The sequence below is a fragment of the Epargyreus clarus genome, unplaced genomic scaffold (assembly GCF_041222505.1).
Source record: "Epargyreus clarus isolate Ecla_fem2 unplaced genomic scaffold, WU_Ecla_fem_2.2 ptg000014l, whole genome shotgun sequence".
Classification (NCBI taxonomy): Eukaryota; Metazoa; Arthropoda; class Insecta; order Lepidoptera; family Hesperiidae; genus Epargyreus; species Epargyreus clarus.
The window spans coordinates 10345737-10368507 of record NW_027332222.1 but is presented as its reverse complement, the minus strand read 5'-3'; the positions used below and the strand labels follow the sequence as shown (position 1 = coordinate 10368507).

Below are 22771 nucleotides of genomic sequence, written 5' to 3'. Positions count from 1 at the left end.
TTTAAAAACGAAATATCAGGTAGAAAAAAAACTAGGCCATGCTAAATAGAATTTTAAGTCTATTGCAATAAAAAAGTCGATTTCTTAAAAAATGTTAGTTAGGAGGTATTGTCACTTCAACGACGATAATTGTAATTAAGGAAACTCGACCATCAATATTAAAAAAAAAAACTTTTCAGAGGTCACAGTAAATATTATAGCTAAACTGCAAAGTATTCAAAATGATAAGCAACAAGTTATAGACGAATTACGAAATGTCATAATCATTTGACAATGACGTTGATAGTGTCAAAACCTCACCGGTTCCTAAATGACGTTTCAAAATAACCTAAAACTTGCCAAGCCAAGTAGTAAGAATTAGTAAGGTTATAAAGTTATTTTGTTTATTACTTATTAACATGGCCAATGATGTTATTAAAGTTGGAGAGTATATCGTTATACAAAAACAGAACTATAAAAAGTTACATAAGTATAATAAATCTGATTCAATGGTAAATATAGGAAAATGTTCTGTAAACTTAAGTGGTATCGAAGGTTGTAGAAATTTTTCAGTATTCAAAATGATTGCAGAAGGTACAAAAAGGAACAAACAATATAGTTTGGAGCTGACAAACGAAGCTGTAGAGTTAAAAGATGAAATAGATGTGAAAACATCGGGAATTGATAATAGAAATATTCTTGACGACGGTCGCTCTCAAAAACTAACAGCAGAGGAAATCAATGAATTAAAGTCTGATTCTATTAAAGCGTCTGAAATCGTAGAATCTCTTATTACAAATTCGAGCACATTCCATGCCAAAACGGAGTTTTCCCAAGCGAAATATTTAAAAAAAAAAGAAAAAAAATACTTTGAGTATGTTCAGATTCTAAAGCCAAATTTGAGATTGATCACAGAGATTCTTTATAAGCTTGATCCGGGTAAAGTTCAAAACATTCGCATCGACACATTGTCGCAAATGATTTCTTATTGTAACGTTAACTCTGAAGGCATTCATTTATTATATGATTCTGGTTCAAGTGGGTTGTTAGCAGCGGCTATGTTGAGTGCTGTTGGACGAAATACAACTGGAAAACTAGTACATATGCACCCGGGTAACATGTCGCAAAAACAGGCCTTATTGGCTATGAACTTTGATAGTGAACAATTAGAGAGATGTGTTTCAGTAAATGTTTATTCAGCATTAAGACAGTACTACCAGGGGAGTGATATTCACACGACTACTGCACCGGCAGAAATCAATGGCTCAAGCACTGAATCATTAAAGCGGAAAGGCCCTGAATTAAACCAGGAAGGAAAAGTACAGAAATTAGAAGATTCAACTGACATGAGTACTGACAGCAAAGAGATTGAAGAGAAATTGAGTGAAGATAAACAACAGACTGAGAGAAAGAAACCAAAATGGCATTATGATAATATTGCAGCATCAGAACTTCTGTCTCAGAAAGTAGATTCATTAGTAATAGCATGTAAGGAAGATCCTGAAAACATTTTTAATGAGCTCTGCACATTTGTGAAACCTGGAAGGCCATTTGTAATTTACTATAATGTTGTGGAACCACTCCAGAATTTGTATGTAACGCTGAAATCACAGACCAATGTTGCTGCTTTGAAAATTACATGTAATTGGATGAGAAATTATCAGGTATACATTTACTTTTTAATATAAATTTATCCATGATGCTGTCAAAAAGAAATTAAACTAATATATTTATATGGAGTGGACAGTACCTAATACTTAACTACTATAGATCTATTCTTAAGTTGTAATGGGTCTAGTAATTTCTAAAATTACCCTATATTGGCCAAGAGGACAAGCATTGACAGCCTAATGGCTTTAAAGTCATCCTTCAATTCGTAGATATAAGGTTTAAAGCCCAGGCATGGCGCAGATTTTTTTTATTTGTAGTTCTGTAGAAAATTTCAGATGTGCCTGTAGTCTATCAATCTGCACTTGGCTGAGTGAGGTGGAAGGCCAGTGTGCTGTGCACAGGCAGCAGTGGGACAGGCAATAGGCCAAAAAATTATTCAGGTTTTGGTTTTGATAGGCATACCAGTTTATATCATAGTTATCAAGGCAACAAAAGCAGCAGTAAATGGTAAAGACCTTTTGAACTATTTCATGTAATTCATTCCTCTGTTTATCAATATGAAATAATTATACTTCCCTAATGCCAATGCAAGTGGTACTAATAAATAGGCAATGTAGTATTCATATCTATATTCAACCTAAAATTTGTATTTATCAGTTTATCCCTATGATTTAAATAGATATTAAGTATTCAGAGCTATCCCTGAGTAAGCCATTTAGAAAATACCTATACGTCAGCAGCTAATAAATGCCTGCGGTTCATGTCAAAATTAATACATAGGCCTGTACTGAATGTTATAGGACATTCAGTACATTCAGTACTTGTATATGTACAAGTACAAAACTGTTTTAATAAATCAGTAGTAAAGTAGAAACAGAAATTTAACTCTATATTTTTCTCTTACAGATACTACCTGAAAGAACTCATCCCGAAGTAACTATGAATAGTTCCGGTGGTTTCTTATTGACAGGGTATATATTAAAATAACAGTTAATATTTTATTTTATACTGATTTTAAATAAAAGAAAACTTACAAAATTTTATGCTTTCATTTAATCAAATGCAGTAACATATTTAACTAAATGCATTATAAAATTTATTGATTCTGGATGGGTGAATGATGCAACATACAACCAAATAGAATGTAATGAAGGAGCCAATTGATGAATGAATAAAATGAATCTTAATCTCGGAGAACCAATTGATATTAAACAAAAATAACTATCAAATATAAATAAATAATTCAAATGACATATGAACTTGATGTTAAAACTTTATGTAAAAATTTTGTTAATTAAAATGTTTCCAAAAAATGTAAAGATGTACAAGTTTATCTGTCATTGTTATCATTATGATCTTCAAAGAAACCATAACAATATAAGAGCTGCTAAAGCATACTCAGTCGATAACCACACACCTTTCAAGCATATGAAAGTGATATAATAATCTTCCAATCCAATTCATCCAGACAAAACATCACTATGCAAATAGCATCTTAAATTTCTAATATAAATTGATCACACTAATTTTGCTTGTTTTGTGTAAGCTCACTCACAATACTAATAAATATAAATTTAATTTGTTCCAAATAGGCATTGAACACAGGATGGTTATGAATTATATTTATATAACATCTTTTTATTTATGTACTTTACAAAATCAAAGTTAATAATATTTAATAAAACTACTGTGACATTTATATCATCTCGAGAAATTATTCCTGCAAACAATATTTTTAAGAAGTACATAAAATTTAATACTATGTGTTTATGACTTTTTAGAGAGCTTTTTTTTTACTAAGATACCATTAAAACCAAAATAAATCTAAATATGTACTTTTCTACATTTAAAATCTCGTTATTTTAATGAAACCAAGTAGTGTTATTTTGTTAAAACAATAGCAATGTATGCTGTCATTAAAATGGATAAGAAGCGGAATGTATTTCAGTCTAGTAATGTGGTTAAATTAGTGAGTTGCGACATGAAGCGATTCTAACACTAAAGCAATTATATTATCGTCATTCATACAAATACCCCTTCCACATTATTCGAGAGGAACGTAAATAAATAGCATTCAGAGAGCATGTTACATAACAACACCAAATACAAAATAATGACAATTTGGCACCAGATTGATGCTTAATAGGAAGATTACATAATTCAGAAGTTTAGTCTCTCATATTTTAAGACATTAAATGTTTTGACATTAAACCAATGACCTTGGAACTAAGTGTAAAAGTGACTTGCATTTTATTCAGTTTTTCTAATATCCGTCTACTTTTTAGTGAGAGAATTTATAGAGAAATGTTACACACTTCTCATCTGCCTTCGCTCATTGACTATTTCTACTTAAAACTGCGGGAAACACCTGTTTTGTTTTCTATTGATATCTTCTCTAAAAGGGAATGTGATAAAAAAAAATTTGCCGTTATCAAAATCTAGCCATATTGATATGCTTACAAAATGCAACTTCGTTTTAAGCAACGTGCTTCTAATACGTGTAAATACAAATTTATTCAAATAATTAAATAAGATATATTATTACTCATATATTACAGCGCCTTACTATAAAATAAATCATTTGCTATAAATAATACACAAGTCATTAAACCTACAACATATCTAAATTTTAATTGCTTGAAATGATGAAATATGCACCATGTTTCAGAAGCCCTAGTACTCTAGCAAAATTTTATATTAGATTCACACCACATATTACTTATTAGCATCAAACGTTTCGCAATTACAATATAATTTCCACATGCCCTAACAATTAGACATATGAATTGCAGGCTAAATTTTGAAATTTTTTACTCCGATTTCATCTATGTGAAATCATTCACAAAAAGCTTTTAAATGTGCTATTACTTTGAGCATTCTATTTTATTATTGTGTATTTTGATTTCCATTTTCAACTGGGATACTTTTCTAGTTTTATATTCTGTGGCCTGCACTATCATTATAGTCAAGCAAATAATTAATTAAAACATAAATTACTAGTTTCAACTCGACAATCGGTCAAAAATTAAAAATCTAAGTAATACTTAAATAATGGTCGTACAGCCCCATAAATACAAGCTATGCAATTCCTTTTCAATAAGAAAAATAAATATAGCGTTTCGATATAATCTAACTTTCGTGTAAACGAGCGAGAACTTTCATATAAAAAAGAAACGAAACATTCGCGAGGACACTGCAAGTGCAAACGATTCGTCGAAAATATTGGCATGATTTGCATATGCAGCATCGTCGCTGGGGTTTAATTTTAATAATACATTAAGGGATAACTTTGGTATTGGTGTTAATATATCGAAGGCATATATAGGTGTGTGGCGGACAGCAGCGGCGGCGCGGGGCGACGGCGCGCGGCTCGCGCTCGGCTATGACGAGTCCTCGTCGTACCACGTGCGGAAGTCGCACATTTCGTCGTAGTCGTCCTGCAATAGGTTACATTCATTATAAAACATTATATACCATCTCGTAAATAGTAGTTTGAAATGTAATTGATTGTTAACGAACAAATCAGCAACATCCAACTAATGATTGTTAACATCCAACAATGTATAAAATATGTTTTTTGGGAAAATGCAAAGGTGGCTTAAAGTTAGCTTTACGACCTCTTTTACGCAAGTTTTATAGCACAAAGCCTAGAGTAACACTAGAAAACCCGTTCTAAAAGTTGAGACGTCCTAAAGTTAGGTAGTAGTGATGGTATGTGCGTATTAGAAACTAATTATCACTTGCTAAACAGTGAAGAAAAACATCGTGAGGAAACCTGCACACCTGAGAGATTTATAAAAAAAATACGCACTTGGCCAGCGCTGTGGACTATGGCTTAGTCCTTCTCATTATGAGAGGAGACCCGTGTCTCCGTGTCAATAATGGGTTGTTGATGTGAAAGTTAGGTACAAATGAGTAATTTATAGTTTCGTTTCATTTATAATTAGTCATAAATATTGTGATCAGTTGATCAATATGTTTTTTGGGAAAATGCAATATTCCAAATATTGTGATCAGTTGATCACAATATGTAAATACAACGAACGCAGTTGGATACCCACCGACATCCAAGCGTGGTCGAGTACGTCCTCGGCGGCGAAGCGCAGCTCGGGCTGCGGGCGGAGCATGTTGGCGACGAGGTCGATGGCGCCCGCCGACACGCGCTCCCAGTGCGGCGCGGGGAACTCCAGCCGCGCGGACAGGATCGCGTCGAACAGCTTCTCCTGGTCTCCGTCCGGCGACGAGAACGGCGGGAAGCCGCACAGCAGGATGTAGAGAATCACGCCCGCCGCCCACACGTCGATCTTAATTTGAACAAAAAATATAGCTATAAGTCTTAAAATAAATTTTCTAATAATAATTGCATATATCGTAAATTCATAATCTATTAAAATGCTATGTTTAAGGCGATGAAAAATACTTTGGAAAAGTAAATGAAAATGTTATACCACTACAGCAAATCTGTCACATGACCGGGCGGGGCGGGATTTGCTGTAGTGTTATAACGTAACGTAATTTTCACCCATTTCTGCCTTATAACAGCAGTCTTAAGCGCTGTTGTATTCTGGTTTGAAGGCTGTAGAGAGGAGACATATTTATTCGAAGCGCTCTAGCTTAGTCGTCAGGTGTAATGGCGTATCTGTGGCCGCCCGCAGATAGAAATGTAATCCTATCTGGGGTTGCTTACAGATGTCCATGGGTGGCAGTAGCCACTTACCATCAAGTGGACTGCATGCTCATCTGCTACTCCTATATTATATAAAAATAGTATTGTCGAGTACCTTTTATTTCTTTTATGCGTCTTATAAACAACTTAATAACTTTTTACCGATGTTTCAATCTGCTAGGCGTATCGCGACAACTGAGTTTATTTATTTATATATAGCATTAACTTATTGTAAAACACCCACCTTGAGCCCATATCCGGTCTCCAGCAGGATCTCGGGCGCGACGTAGGTGGGCGTGCCGCAGACGGCGTGCAGCGGCCGCCACACCTCCACCGCCAGCCCGAAGTCCGCCAGCTTCAGCCCGCGTATGCTACCGTCCGCGCCTATCTCCACCTGACACACACCACACGAGAATCTATATATTATACTGTAACATAAACTTGTAAAGTTCTCTCTACTTTAAGAAACTTAGAATTATATCGCTAAATTATATTGATCGCGATCGTTGTTATCGTCGTTTATTCCAATCATGATTAATAACCTGTATGATGCAGCTATTCGTTAAAAGTATCTATGACAGGGATGGAATCAGGATTAAAGTCCAGCATAATTTTGAGTTTATTTTTAATTATCTTAATATTTGGGTACCTTGCTGTATCCCATTTACCGTTTCTAGTTTTTAACAACACATAAGTAAAAATCTTAAGGTTGACAAATTAATAAAATATTAGTTCATGAATGATTAAGTTATAATGAACATCATGCATGTTTAAACTTTACAGCAATAATAGTCAATAAGAGTATGTGCCTAAATTGATCTTAATTGCACTTGATGCCGGTGTGCAAAATTTACTATATTTCTTTTTTATTTTAAAAGTAAAACAAGTAGTTTCGGTGGTCATTTGTATGAGCGAAAAACCGCAACTATGTCGTCAGAAACATTCGTAAAAAACCTGTGCAACTGTTAATCGTGTTGGTAATCAATAAATACACTATCACAACTACAATTACACATAAATATTGGAATTGTATGGTACATAATAACTGTTGCGTGCCAACGCCATCTACCTAGATATCATGGTCATACTAATCTATCTAGAATAAAAGTTCAATGTTATATTCACCGTGAGAATGTTTCGAATGAGTGATAATTAGTTGATGGCTTACCAATAGATTCTCTGGTTTGATGTCTCGATGCACTATTGAAAGCGAGTGGAGGTATGCAATAGCTGATGTTAGGTGACCGATTAGCAAACGCGCCTGAGGCTCAGAAAATTTAGAAGCGGCTGCGATACTATCAAATAAGTCACCACCTAAAAATATAAATACATTTCATATAGTGAGACAATAACATTGCAGTACTTGAAGAGCAGTGCAATATGAAATATGATTTTAATCAACATCTTACTGATTACTATCTTAAAAGTAACTAATCAGCATTTTTTAACCTTTAATTTTGAAAGATTATATCTGTTCTATGTAATTGTTGAAAAATAACAAAAGTATTAACTTAAATAATTTCAATTTAGTATAGTCTAACGGACATTTAAAAATCCCAATACATATAATATACAATGAGTTTAAGAAGAACAAGAGAGAAACAGCAAGACATGAAGATTAAAAAACGCTGCAATCAATCAGTAATTGATAATAAGCATACTGTGCGTCTGTGGTAAATAATGTATCGCAACTCGGAAGTGGTTTATAAACATTGACAAATTGATGAACTATTAGATAACATTAGTCATGAACAGATAAACATGTTACGAATAGTTTACTTTAATGTATACTCACCACTAACTAGCTCCATGATAAGGAAGAGCCACTCGGGACTATCTTGCTCCTCGATTAAGGACACAATTCTCGGATGGCAGAGTTTTCTCATCACACGAACCTATAAAAATATTTTTCTTCCGATATAAAGTCAGATTTTTTTTATATATCACTAAGACGATTTTTTTTATAATAAATAGAGGCAAAGCTCAGTTCTGTCGCTAAACATACGTAAAAGCAATATTGAAACTTAAACGGCTTAACACTTAAGCATTCCATATAGAGAAAAATATATTTTATAATTAAATAAATATATTGTTATGGACAAAATTCTATATTAAATAAATTATTTATTTTCACAGTATTGAACTCCAAAAAAAGTTGGTAAAATACATAATTGTATAATGGATTTAATGAATATATTCATGTTAGAGCAAAGCAACTGTATACAATAGAAGGAAAATAGACCGTCAGTATTGTGATAGTAGAATTTGCTGAAGAATTTACCTCTGCCTCTACATAGTGTTCCTTTCCTTTACATTTCGCTTTGTCGATTACTTTGAGAGCGTATTCCTTGCCATTGTTTTTATCTTTACACATTCGTACAACTGCGAAGTTGCCGTCACCTAAAACAAAAAAAAAAAATTAATAAGAAACTGAATGTGTGGCTTTCCAGCTAAGTCTTCAGGGACACCGACGTATTTACTATTGGTATTACTTATGGCTTCTGGTGAATTTGAGTTGGATTCAGCTGATAATTTGTGGCATTGACATTTCTAACCTCAAATGGTCTGTAAGGTCACTTACTACTTTTAATACAAGAAAAAGTAAGGAAGAAATAGGAAACAATGGGAATAGAATGGTTAAAAACATGTAGTTTGCTTACAGAGTCAAGTTATATCATGACACAGGTACATTTAGTTTCAATAGGTATTTGATATCGAATACTTCCTGCATAACTAGGAAATCAGAGACTTTTACCACACGTATTTTCAGTATGTATGTAAAATAAATAATTATGAGTTAAAGTATTAATGTAGCTAAAATTAAAACTCATTTCATAGTAATTTCATGCGAGTGATGGCTTTGTAATGCGTCTACTATTAGGTTTCCTAATTAGATAAGTCATAAGTGAAAAATAATTAACATCCTTATATCATACGTTTAAAGCATTATATTGATACATGTTTATATTATGTATGTTAAATTTACATTTTTTTACTTTTGCTGCATTTCTGACGTGTGATCTATTGCTCGGGCGAATGTTACGCCTTTGTAGCACATTTAGTTGGGACATTTTCGAGTACATAGTCAAAGTTCAACAGTTTTTACTTTTTAAGCCATTGAGACAATTAATTTCAGCGGTACCACACCCACGCCATTTTCTGCCTATTAACAGCAGTGTTAAGCGCTGCTGTATTCTGGTTTAAAGGGTGTGTAAACTTTACGTGTGACATACTTTACGATGCATTCCAGTTTAGTCCTCAGGGGTAGTGACGCATCTGTAGCCTACGTCAGGTGGGAATGTGGTCTAGTCTTGAGTAGATTGTAACTACTTAACATTAGATGAACTGCATGCTCGTCTGCTACTTCGATATTACATCTCGTCACTGGAAAAGCTAAAATTCTAACAGATAGACTTAGGCTTACGCCGTTTGTCCACCGCCACCGTCACCGAGCCGATACCGAGAACGAGATTATTTCGGGTCGATTTTAATATGTCGTAGAGGCGATAGTTTGTTCACCGTGACCGATATCGGGTTTTTTTTTTGTTCGGGTGGTAAAATATTGTTACCCAGTCAGTTAGTTTTCAATAAAGCAAATGTGCGCTCACCTATGATCTTGCCCACGTTGTACTTGAGCCGCAGCGGGTGCGGCAGCAGCGGCGCGGCGGCCGCGTCGGCGCCGTCGCCCGCCGCGCCCGCCGCCGCGCCCGCCGCGCCGCCGCGCGCGCCGCCCGCCTTCACCGGCATGCGCGGCTTCGGACCTGACCTGGGACGTACCAACATATGACGTTAGTCAAGGTAATATTGGAGCTGAGCACAATCATACGATTGAAATTATGTTGTAGTCAATCTACCAGATTTTTTTATCAAACATCTAATTTTGCCAAATATCGCGTATGAAGAAATTGTCAAATGTCGATCTCTACTAGGCAATAAATTGATATAATGAATATTTATTAATAAGCGCCGGTAATTGATCGTACTACAAAGTCAATTGTACGGTTTTACAACTAACCTTACATCTACATATCTCTCCACAAATACCACTTTTTATTAATTTTACAGTATATTACAAATAACACAGTCGTAAATGGATAGTATGTGTACGTTTTTTATTCAAATATCAAAGCTATAAAACTAATATCAAAGCTATTCAAATATCAAAGCTATAAAACTAATAAAAGAAGTAAAGGATACACAAATAATTATGTACTCATCACATGTAGAAAGATATAACTGTATTAAAATACGTTATTTAAGTATTAAAAAATACATAATACTAAAGTATTAATAATTATACGTATTAATTACTGTAAAATGTAAAAAAGAGGCAAGTTTATTTAGTTATATTAACGTAACTTTTATAAGTAGAAACAAAATATACGTTTAAAAAACAAAAATGTTAACAGTTTAGTATTACGTCAGTAGAACAGATTTATGTAAAGCCGCGCCAAATCCTATTATGGGGCGCGCTTGTTTGAGCAAATCGGTATCCAGAATTCAGTGACCGCATACCGTCTGGATTCCGTTAAAAAATATCACCTATTAAGACTTACTGCCATTTTCCACGCGACCTATATTTAACCTAGAAATCCGCACAATAACTTTGTTTATTTATATTACTTTTATATTCATTCGTACTTCATATATCATTCAAAGATACTAACCTTTCAACAAATCATAGTTACGAGTGTCTATAAATATTTATTACTTATATTTATATCTATTACGACGATGTAAAAGATACATTGTATTGAGCACAGATATCAATATACCAATTGTGTCGAGGGGTCGGATGCAATCGATCAAATTGAAAGGTCATATAATTGATCAACAGACACAGTTGCTATGAGCGAAATACTCGGTGGAATTCAATGCTGACGAAATGTAAAAGCAATTTTGCTGGACTGGTACAATCGCGATTATTTATAATTACAGGTAATTGTTTATACGTTCATACATATTGATTTCAATGGATCAATAAAATTATCTGATCTTTTTTATATTTCAATGCAACTTAATACATTGTACTACCTCTAGTTTTTTTTTTATAATATAGGAGTAGCAGACGAACATACAGTCCACCTGATGGTAAGTGGCTACTGCAGCCCATGGACATCTGAAATCAACCCCAGATAGGATTAGATATTTCCACCTGAGATCGGCCACAGATGTGCCGCTACCCTTGAGGACTAAGCTTGAACACCTCGGAAAAGTCTGTCTCCCTTACAACACCCTTCAGACTGGAACACAGCAGCGCTTAACACTGCTGTTATTAGGTAGAAATAGGTGTGGCGGTGGTGCCGCCGGAGTCGAACCACAAAGGGTTCTACCACCTTCTAGTTTTATACCAATAGTTCAACCCAATTGCATGTAATATATTCTAATTGTAATATAATATCATAAATACAATGTAAGCGCGTGTGTAGATGTAGTTTAAACGACGCCGAGGACTAATAGGGCTTGATCAAAATGAATTAGTTTAAGTAGTAAGTTCCGATACAACACACAGCGCACACTCTGTATGTATTTAACAAAATAGAAGGAACATCGGCATTTTCTCCATATTTTAGTTAACTCGGGTATTATATCCTTAGTGTATGCTATATTTTATTTATTCCAACATGTTTATGTTATCTTAATTATTATTATTATAATTTGAACCCTACCTATTTTTCTATACATCCCTACTATAACTACTCACCTAAAGGTTGTCTGGAAGAGATCGCTGGTTAGCGATAAGACCGCCTTTTGTATTGCCTTTTAAATTAGTTATCTATTTTTTATATGTATCTTCTTTTATTGGGTACAATAAAGAGTATTGATTTGATTTGATATATAAGTATGGACTGTGACTGGTGTATGTGACATTGTATTATATATGTTGTATAAAGGTACTTTCATAAGGAGTTCCAACTTAGTCCTATTTTGGATTACAGACGGCTGGCATCAGTGACTACTTATTCTTACTATTACATGGACAGCATGCTCGTTTTTCTATTTCATAAAAATATACCAATAGAATACTTCACATATATAAATGTCGTTTCTGTTATTTCACTGACGATGATCCCCATGAACGATAATGAAAGGAATAGCGAACTCTAATTAAACAGAAACACATAAATCATTCATTATCTCTTATAATTATTGCAGTATTTATTAATGTTATGCATTAATAGCTTAGTAATACGAATATCGATATCCTTCTCTGGTGGTCTTTGTTCACGCATCTCTAATTTTTAAGTGATGTTATTAAATATTATGTTTGCATTAACGGTATAAAATATTTATAAGGAAATCGATATGATGGTATTCACGATTTCATAGCTATAATTAAAATGACCATTGGATCTTAAAATGTCATTATCGCCTGTAGAAATGTATAATGATGTATATAGAAATTTCACCTAAAGTCGACAATTTTACCGAAATAGATTACTAATAACTTTAACATTTCATCATCAACCTATTATTGTCCCACTATTGGGCACTCTTCTCAAGAGTTAGAATGATTAGGCCATAGTCCACCGTGCTGGCCAAGTGCGCATTGGTAGACTTCATATACCTTTGAGATTTCTTTTTACCCGACTGCCAAGGAAGGGTTATGTTTTTCACGCGTATCTTGTATGTTTGTCTTTCTTTATTTGATCCGATCTAACAAACGGCTGGATGAATTTCAACAGTTAAGGTGTCATTATATTTGTCTCTATAACCCGAGTGTCCTTAGATAGGTTTTAGTAAAAAAAAGTCAAAATGGCGGATTTTTGGCGCGAAATAGTAACACATTTAAAAAAAAAAGTTAACCGAACCTTCGATAGGTTAGGTTAACTTTTTTTTATATATGTAGGGTATCAAATGAAAGGAAATTAAACGGAGATTATAAAAACATATTTGTATATATATAAAACAGCAAGGTGACTGACTGACTGACTAACTAAATGACTTTTTCATTTTTCAGAAATCAACGTAAAGCCTAAACCAAGGACCTTACAGTTCTGAAATTTTGCACATAGGTTCTCTATATAGCGTGAATAAGTACTAAGAAAGGCCTTTTGGAAATTCTACCCTTAAGAGGGTAAAATAGGGGAAAACTGTTTTTTTGAAATCCTTTAATTTTGAAGCAACTACTTTAAAATTTTGTATTTGGATAGGAACAAGGACGCACTTATTTATCCTCATCCGAAAAATCAACACCGTAGAGGGTAAAATAAGGGTTAAAAGTTCATTTGAATAATCGTCAAGTGATAAGGGTTGTTCACCCTTAACTTTTTTTATATATATGGCAACACAACGTTTGCCGGGTCAGCTAGTACATATAAACTCGTATATACACATCGAGATGACTGTCTGACTAAATGAGTGAGTTGCTGTGCCAGAGATCAACGCAAAGGGAAACCGCAGAACTTAAGCGTGCTGGAATTTTACACATAGGTTCTTTATATAGCGTAAATGAGCACTACGAGGATAAAATAGGTTAATATTGTTTGAACATCTTTTGTTTTTGAAGCAGACACCTACTTTAAAACTTTGTATTTGGCTTTCTGGATAAAAATAATTAAATGCCTATTTCACTGCTTTTGGAAATTCTACTTCAGCCGTTTTGGTGCAGTCGGGTTTTTGATTTTTTAAATTAATTACTTGTTAATAAATCTCTCAGGTGTGCAGGTTTCCTCACGATATTTTCCTTTTATATAAATTTAATATTTACATTTTCGCAGTAGTCGGCATTGGAACATATGAAAAATGATCTGCATTATGCTGACTATTGCATTATAAGTAAGATCAAATATAATATATAATTTGTGTTTCTTAGAGAAACTGGATGCGATGAAGACGTTTTGCGGTATTTACTGAAATGGACACCGATATAATGCAACGCGATATCAATCAATATAACTTCGTCAAAACTATTAATATTTAACCTCAAGTGAGATTAAAATAAAACTAGTGCGTTACATAAATGCATCGTAACAGATTTATTACTAGTGTTAATAATAGATTTGGACTTACAAAATCACTGCCATTTTCTTAGCGGAACGCACGTTACGATAAAATCGTGAGAAATTTGATCTCGTTTTTTTGTTCACTAAACGGTTTATCTATTTCCATTTAAATAAAAACATTCTTATATTTATTTTGTCTTGATTGTAATTACTGATTACACGGTAGAGTACTTATGTACAACAAATTATTATACAGAAAAGCACTACAACTTTACAGTTCTTACAATGCTAATTAATTAATTGTTCAACCTTTTTCATAAGAACCCTTTTAATTTTGTATATGTATATTAATTAAAATGAGACATATTTACAAATAACAAGTAAAAATACATGATTCTTACCTTGAGTTTCTCGTTATTGGTGTTTTTCTACATTGTAAAACTGCTTTACTCTCTTCAAATTCTAGTTCAAAATCTTCTTGGTTAACTCTGTAAACAAGTATTAAGGTTTTTATAAACATAAAGGACTAGAATGACTTTAAATATTGAAATTATAATTTGGTATCATCTAGATACCAGTAAATTAGTAAACGTATTAAATTTTCAAAATTTAAAGCCACTGGACCATGCTAAAAGCCATTGCAATCGTTGCTGCGAGTTTGTTTTCTAGCTCGCCATCGAAATGAGATTGAGGCAAGTATTTAGACTTTCTCGATATCGCTACGATTGATTCCACCCCTAAATATACAGCAATAATTATGTTCTGTGGCTTTGTAGTTCGTACCCATATTTGTCTGTTGTAAAGCAAATCCAAATATATAATTGTAGTGTTTGTTTTGGGCAATAATACCATGAATCTAGCATATTATGAGTATGTACTATTTAACACCTTTCATATGTTTTAGGTGTTTGTATACTTATAATTATCTGTTATACAAAAAATCTAAGATGCAAAAAAAAAAACTGCTCCTTTGTTCAAAATTAAATGGATAATAACCAATAGTCCCTAGTGTAGACAATAGGTTACGTTCATTTTAATTTGTCACCCCAGCTCACCTTTCATTGCCGTACGCAAAGAAGACATCCTCATCCTCGAAGAACTGATGAAGAGCAGTGACAGGGTTGCCGGACTGCGTGAACACCTTGCGCACGCAGCCCGTGTCCAGCTTGATGCACTCCGTGATGGCGGCCAACGCATGCTCCAGGGTCGGACTATTGCGCTTGTTCAATAGCAACCTGCATACCTGTACGGTGGTAAGTTTAACTAAGATTCGGTTAGATTCGAACAGAAACTAAGGTCAAATCATCATCATCATCATTATTGTCCCACTGCTGGGCACGGGTATCCTTTCATAATGCAAAAGATTAGGCCATAGTCCACCGCGCTGACCAAGTGCGTATTAGTAGACTTCACATACCTTTGAAAACTTCTTTTTTTAAAAGATTTCTCAGGTTTTTTAAAGGTTTCTGATGTTTTCCTTCACCGTTTAAGGATGTGATAATTATTTTCTAAAACGTACATAACTTGGCATATATGACGTACATAACATAACTAAGCCTGGAATTTGAACCTCGGACCCCTCGATAAGAGGCCGAGTTTCTAAACCACTAGGCTATCTGCTGTTCATAAGTCAAATCATTAATGTCTAATTGAGCACGACCGAAAGCCTGTAACCCCTGTTACAACCTATCCAAGGGTATCCCCATAATTAAGGAGCAGGCTAGATGTAAGCTCGCTACTTAATTTAGATGAATAGAGAGAGGGATTTGTTAGTGGCTAAGTCTTGTAGGTTGTTTTCCAACCACCCTTAAGTTCGACTACTGTCTAACGATAACAACCGGAGCCGGAAGCTTATTGTGCCCTCCGAGACATGGAAACAAGTGCGTCTTATTTACTAAAACTTTTCTTATTATGGTTTTCCTCATCTTACAAATCATTTCAGCATTTACGTTAAGATTTAGTCGTATGTTACGGCTTATCTGAAGAAAGGCGACATACGGTAAACATAATTAGGTTACACATTATCCGACATCGGCTGTTGTTATCTACATCATAATTTCCGCGGCTGTCGTGTTCCCGCGATGCACGGACGATAATGTTCGAGTAATTATTACTACCTATATGCTACACCGCACTGTGTCGCCAGTTCTTCTTTTTAACTTGGCTGACGCGCTGCAGTGTAGCTAGATATATTTTGATGTAAAACATCTATAGCCGCACGTAAAACCTATTTCTGGCGTGGCAACGCATGCCGTGGCGTCGCGTCGCCACACTATACGATGGTATACATACATACAGTCTATATGCAGTAGTGTGTACGATGTGGCGACGCGTCGCCATGCGCAATAACTATTACCGAAGTCACTGATTAAACGAATTATGTAGTGACGATTTGAAATAAATTCGTAAATTTTTGTATTTAATGAAAATAAATGTTTATTCAATAAATAGTCATCGTTATCTGGAAAAAAAATCGTAATATTTTATTTTATCATTATGACATATTTAGTTCCTATCACAATATGTTCTTTTCTGCATATTACTTTTACAAAATAATGTCGATGTTTCACATCTGCCAGGCGTCCCGTTACGGCTCACATTTTTTTTTAATTTTTAAATCTCTTGGTGCATAAAAAGGAAAATACGTGGTTAATGGCATTAAATTCAACCGTTAAAAATATATCAGTCTTTAACCAATACCGATACCGTATTCAAAAACATTCTCAAAGCATTCAAAGAAAATGTAGATTGCATTACTCATTGCAACCTGTAGCGAAATTAAGTTACTGAACAATGCGATTGAATAGAACAATCTCTCGTGACTCATATGAAAACGCTTTACGATGCACTAGTGACCTATACCTACATAGAATAGGTGTTCTTAGTGAATACTAATGCATCAAACATTCTTTCACTTTAATTTATTCTTTGAGCCTTCCTCGCGGTTCGGGCGATGTATATGCTCTCTTATTTACACACCCCCAATCACACTTTATTGTAAGCTATCTACGTCGTAGTGTAATCTATAATATCAGTGAAAATCCCGCCTAAATTCAATTTACAAAATTCAATAAATCAAAGGCAATCAATCGAATTTTATTCGTTATGTATGTCATGTATACAGACTATAAAACGCTTAAATGCTTATTTTTAAGCTGAAGTAGGCTTAGACACTATTTAAGAAGCTTCCTAACGTTAATGTAATTTAATAAACTGTAGTTGCCGAATGTCATTCACCTATAATCAATACGAACAATAGACAAAATTTCAAATTTCCAAAGTGTGTTAATTACCTTGCGTGGCTTTACGCCATTCCTAATAATAGTAACTATGCGTGGTCGGACCACATTGTCTCCAGCGGGACTCACTCTCGGTGACCCGTTGCCGGTAGTACTACTACCATTTGTCTGCAACAAGTTACGAACATATTTCAAGACACTTCACAATTAACAAGTATCAATACCTACATATCACATGAAGAATAACAAATTTGACATCAAGATTAATTTAGATACAGTAAAATACTGAATTAAATTACAAAACAATAAAACATCAATGAATGAAAACATGAACGAAGTAAGGTACTAGTAAATATAATTTAAAATGAATGCTTACGGCGCTCACCGACTTATAATTAAAACCAACATTAGTAATTAACTATAGTTCATAGATAGTCATGGTAATTTTTAATTTGGCTGAAATTACAAATTTTGTCGAAAACGACGTTCGCCTTGACCTATTTTCACTGAAGCGAAACTCCGGAGTTAAATGGCGCGAATGAGGAATACCGTTCATTCATTACACGTATTCGTACATTGCGGATAATTGGCCGAGTTATATATCAAACTATCGCTTTCCACTGATAACGTTTATTAGGGCGACAATTAAGGCCATGTTAAACAAAAATCGAAAATCGCTTAATTTTTTTCATCATTTACGTATTTTACATAGTTTACTACGGAAATAAAATAATATAAAATGTTACGTTTATAGCATCTATATAATTTATATTTGACTGAAAAACTAAAAGAAATGAATTATAAAATTATAATGTAATATCCTACTCTAAATTTTATGATAGTTTCAAATATTTATAATACAGCATAATTTATATTTACCATACAGAAATTACTTATGTTACTTTAACTTATAATTAGCATAATAATTGTACATACAAATTATTCTCTCATATTACATTCATAGACATCATGATACATGGACTTTGATGATATGATCTACAATTGAAGACATTATAACATAACGTATGTGTAACGATTGGTTATATAAGATCCAAGATGACACACACAAATGATGGATATCATTTGAAGTTAAATAAGCAACCTTAGTATGACTTTTATTAGTATGAACATTAAAATTCTATGAACATTCTTAATTATTGTTGAAAATCCTACTTTTAAAGAAGTATAGTATAGTGTATAGTTAGTTAGATATGAAAATTTAATATTGTCTATGAGTTTAATCAATCTATAAGCGAATTTAATTCTTAAAATTATCCTAACATACATAACTAACTTAATAAGTTCTTTTTTAATTATAAGTACGAAATAAATAAAAAGGACTCACCTGCAAATATCGGGACAGTCTATTGTTAGCTCTCGCTGGGGATGGACTTGCACTATCACTGAGGGACTCAGGGCCGCTTAGCCTGAAGGACTGTGGTGTTACAGCACTGGCTTCGTAATCTAAACGTTTGAATGGTTCACCAAAGCCACTACACACATATGATTGTCCGTCCTCTAAATCATCTAGTTTTCCTATCTGTACAAACAAAATTCATTTGTACACAAGCCACACAAAATGTTCTAATACCGTCATTAGCATTCATACTCACTTTTCTACCGTCCAGGGAATATATTGTCCTGACACCACTGGGCAAAGTTACATTATCTACTAAAACTCTGGTCAGATCTGCAGTCAAACTATCAAATGATCTGGAATACAAGCATTTTTTGTAACATTGTGTAATTTCACATTCAAAATATACTAATCCTGTTGCACATCTTAAAAACAATATGTTGGGAGACTATATGATATATGGCCTTATCAATCTTCCATAATGTATTTAACTATTTAATTCCATAATAATTGTAAAACTACATAGTAATGGCATTGTCTTAAAAACTCAAAATGTTAAACTCAAAACTTATTTTGTGACATTGTTCTTAGTCATAAGTAACATGAAACAATAGATAGATTTTTTATGCCTTGTAATATGAGTAACAGCTAATAATTTCAGTTTTTATGTAAATAAATAATTCAATGTCTGTTACTGTATGAAGTCATAATGTTCATTAATGGTTGAGTCATAGAGATTTAAGCATATTTGTAATAATTTTGCCACAGCTGAGCTTGATTGTTAACTAAGAAACCTCTTCATTATCAAATAATACCTAGCGATATGAAACAAGCAAAGAAGATTATAATACTTAAATTCTGAATAGTGGATGCTATTCAAAAAGCATATGAAATAGTTGTATTTGAAATCTCAATATTTATTTGGTAATAGTAATACTTCAGTCTAGCAGTAGACTAAAATAAACAAATTTACAATTGGTTCAGTAAGGATATAGAAAACAAATGTCATGTATCATTTGAATCTCAATTATTTTAGACTAGGGGTATTCTATGCTTTCCCTAGTATTCACATATTCTATTATTCTACACAGCCTGTCGATATGGCACAATTAAACCCTATAATCATGGAATAATGCAACTGGTCTACTTGTTTTTATGTTTACATACAATATAATCAGTTCTTTATTACTTATTTATTTTAGCATTCTAGTAGAGTTAACATTATGGAGTATATTAATGTATTAAACAAAGTGTAATACCAGGTAAAATTGTTAAAATATACCAGTAAAATAATTTTCATTATTGGATTATGATTCTTGGAAAACACGAATTAAGACAACACATTAAAACCCAATAATGTTTAAAGTGAATCTGCAACTAATCTAATCGTTATCTTGTAGCTGAAACTGAACAAACTTTATACGTAGCGATGAATAAAGCGCGCCCACAACACAATCAATTGTTTGAAACATTACAGAGGAAATAAAAACCAATGAAAGTGAAAGTGACTAGAACATTTTCGTATTGGATTTTTGTTACCTAACATTATAAGCGTAGACCCACCTGTATCGTTCTGGCAAGACTGGGATTATTACTCCTGAATAAAATTTATCACCATTTCGAAAAAATCGAATCCGTTTTGCTTTCCGTGCAGGTTGTGTTCGACCCATTACGTTGCGCCGATTCGTCCTAGATTTCATTATTTCCATATCGCTTAAGTCCTTTTCGAGTTCACAAACCGAACTCGATCGGCTCCCACTACGGCTTAAATTATTCTCCATTCTAAAATTAATGAAAGTTTTAACAAAGTTAGTTTTGGTAGGTAACGGATAATGTTTAACACAATTCGTTTTAGCCTCACCTTGTCGTCGTTGAGTTCAACACACTCAATAATTAGGATTACTATTTAACAAACATTACTTATTAGCGTCTCATTTTGTGGGCTTCAAATACTGGAAATTAGATCATAAAAAATTAATTGAAAAAGCGAAAAAACTGTATTTCATGAAACACACACGGAAATCTGCGGAAATCAGCACATATTATCTATGACACAGATGATACACAACCATTTAAACATTTGAAACTACAGATTATGTAGCAATATTTTACAGTTAGGCTACATTCGTACAAATAACCCGTTCACTGCTGATAGTCCCATCAAACAGAAGCCTTCTCAGTAGTGTTTTTATCCCATATAACTTAAAGAATATTCTTGGAATAATCATTATAATTATAATCTTGAATAGTTTACAACTATCCAATATTTTAGCGCAAATTAACTGTGTCCGTGAAACTAGCACAGCATTTGCCAGCAGAGCACTAAAAAGTGAGAGTTCTATTCGCATGCACATGAGTTCTATAGTTCCTGATAGTTTTCAGGAATAGTTCTGGCGCTTTCACGGAGATAAAGCAGAATGAAATAATGCTCTGCTAACTTCACACAGCAGAGCATTTTCTACAAAATTGAAAAAAAAGCTATTGATTAGTGTAATTAGCTAATACCTGGAGTTCCTAATAGTTTTCAGTGATAGTTCTCGCGAAATAAACTTAAAAAATAATTTATTGATAAAATAAATTAACAAAAATTTAACCAAAAAAAATTTGCAAAAAGGTTATTTAAGAGTGGAAACTCGTCGATTTTGCAAAGCCTAGTAATAAAATGATACATTTGTACAATAACTGACCCAGGAACTCACACTAAAGTGCCAGCATAGCATACTAGAATAGTACAAATCGGAAAGATTTTCGACAAATATTTTTTTTTCAATCATGTCCCCGTAACTAGATGGCGGGAACTCATCGGTTTTATATAGACTAGTAACATAGCTACAATTTAAAAATATAACCAATCCCAGAACTCACACTAAAGTGCCAGCAGAGCATACTAGAATAGCCAAAATCGGATGGATTATCGCCAAATATTTTTTTTTCAATCATGTCCACGTTACCAGATGGCAAGAACTCATAGGTTTTATGTAGACTAGTAACATAGCTACAATTTAAAAATATAACTAATACCAGAACTCACACTAAAGTGCCAGCAGAGCATGCTAGAATAACAAAAATCGGATGGATTTTCGACAAATATTTTATTTAAATTATTTACACGCAACCAAATGACGGGAACTCATCGGCTTTATGTAGACTAAAAACATAGCTACAATTTAAAAATATAACCAATCCCAGAACTCACACTAAAGTGCCAGCAGAGCATACTAGAATAGCAAAAATCGTATGGATTTTCGACAAATATTTTTTTTTCAATCATGTCTACGTAACCAGATGGCGGGAACTCATCGGTTTTATGTAGACTAAAAACATAGCTACAATTTAAAAATATAACCAATCCCAGAACTCACACTAAAGTGCCAGCAGAGCATACTAGAATAGCAAAAATCGTATGGATTTTCGACAAATATTTTTTTTTCAATCATGTCTACGTAACCAGATGGCGGGAACTCATCGGTTTTATGTAGACTAGTAACATAGCTACAAACTAAAAATATAACCAATCCCAGAATTCACATAAAAGTGCCAGCAGAGCATGCTAGAATATCAAAAATCGGATGGATTTTCGACAAATATTTTTTTTCAATCATGTTCACGTAACCAGATGGCAAGAACTCATCGGTTTTATGTAGACTAGTAACATAGCTACAATTTAAAAATATAACCAATCCCAGAACTCACACTAAAGTGCCAGCAGAGTATACTAGAATAGGAAAAATCGGATGGATTTTCGACAAATATATTTTTACAATCATGTCCACGTAACCAGATGGCGGGAACTCATCGGTTTTATATAAACTACTAACATAGCTACAATTTAAAAATATAACCAATCCCAGAACTCACACTAAAGTGCCAGCAGAGCATACTAGAATAGCCAAAATCGGATGGATTTTCGACAAATATTTTTTTTTCAATCATGTCTACGTAACCAGATGGCGGGAACTCATCGGTTTTATGT

The 22771-nt window shown here is 33.6% G+C and overlaps 2 protein-coding genes across 2 annotated transcripts; one reads left to right on the top strand and one right to left on the bottom strand.

Moving 5' to 3' along the window:
* Window positions 1–280: 280 nt before the first annotated feature.
* Window positions 281–2628, top strand: Trmt6 (tRNA methyltransferase 6 non-catalytic subunit). The gene is made up of 2 exons (XM_073080055.1): window positions 281–1643; window positions 2497–2628. Exons 1-2 carry the CDS (start codon window positions 399–401, stop codon window positions 2575–2577), a joined length of 1326 nt encoding a protein of 441 aa, XP_072936156.1. The 5' UTR covers window positions 281–398; the 3' UTR covers window positions 2578–2628.
* LOC140747544 (serine/threonine-protein kinase GA29083) lies at window positions 2621–20890 on the bottom strand. Its single transcript, XM_073080054.1, has 14 exons — window positions 20660–20890; window positions 20362–20580; window positions 19055–19154; window positions 18787–18981; window positions 17496–17609; window positions 15258–15445; window positions 14604–14690; window positions 9865–10022; window positions 8538–8656; window positions 8052–8151; window positions 7425–7570; window positions 6501–6650; window positions 5652–5894; window positions 2621–5027 (listed from the first exon to the last, which is right to left on the bottom strand). The coding sequence occupies exons 2-14, from the start codon at window positions 20577–20579 to the stop codon at window positions 4971–4973; spliced, it is 1875 nt and encodes a 624-aa protein (XP_072936155.1). The 5' UTR covers window position 20580; window positions 20660–20890; the 3' UTR covers window positions 2621–4970.
* Between the last annotated feature and the right edge of the window lie 1881 nt (window positions 20891–22771).

Coding starts and splice junctions, on each gene's coding strand:
- Trmt6 (XM_073080055.1), top strand. CDS start 399: ATGGCCAATGATGTTATTAAAGTTGGAGAGTATATCGTTATACAAAAA. Junction 1,644..2,496: donor ATTGGATGAGAAATTATCAG/GTATACATTTAC, acceptor TTTCTCTTACAG/ATACTACCTGAAAGAACTCA.
- LOC140747544 (XM_073080054.1), bottom strand. CDS start 20,579: ATGGAGAATAATTTAAGCCGTAGTGGGAGCCGATCGAGTTCGGTTTGT. Junction 14,691..15,257: donor TTTGCGTACGGCAATGAAAG/GTGAGCTGGGGT, acceptor ACTTGTTTACAG/AGTTAACCAAGAAGATTTTG. Junction 6,651..7,424: donor TCAAACCAGAGAATCTATTG/GTAAGCCATCAA, acceptor GGTGTGTGTCAG/GTGGAGATAGGCGCGGACGG.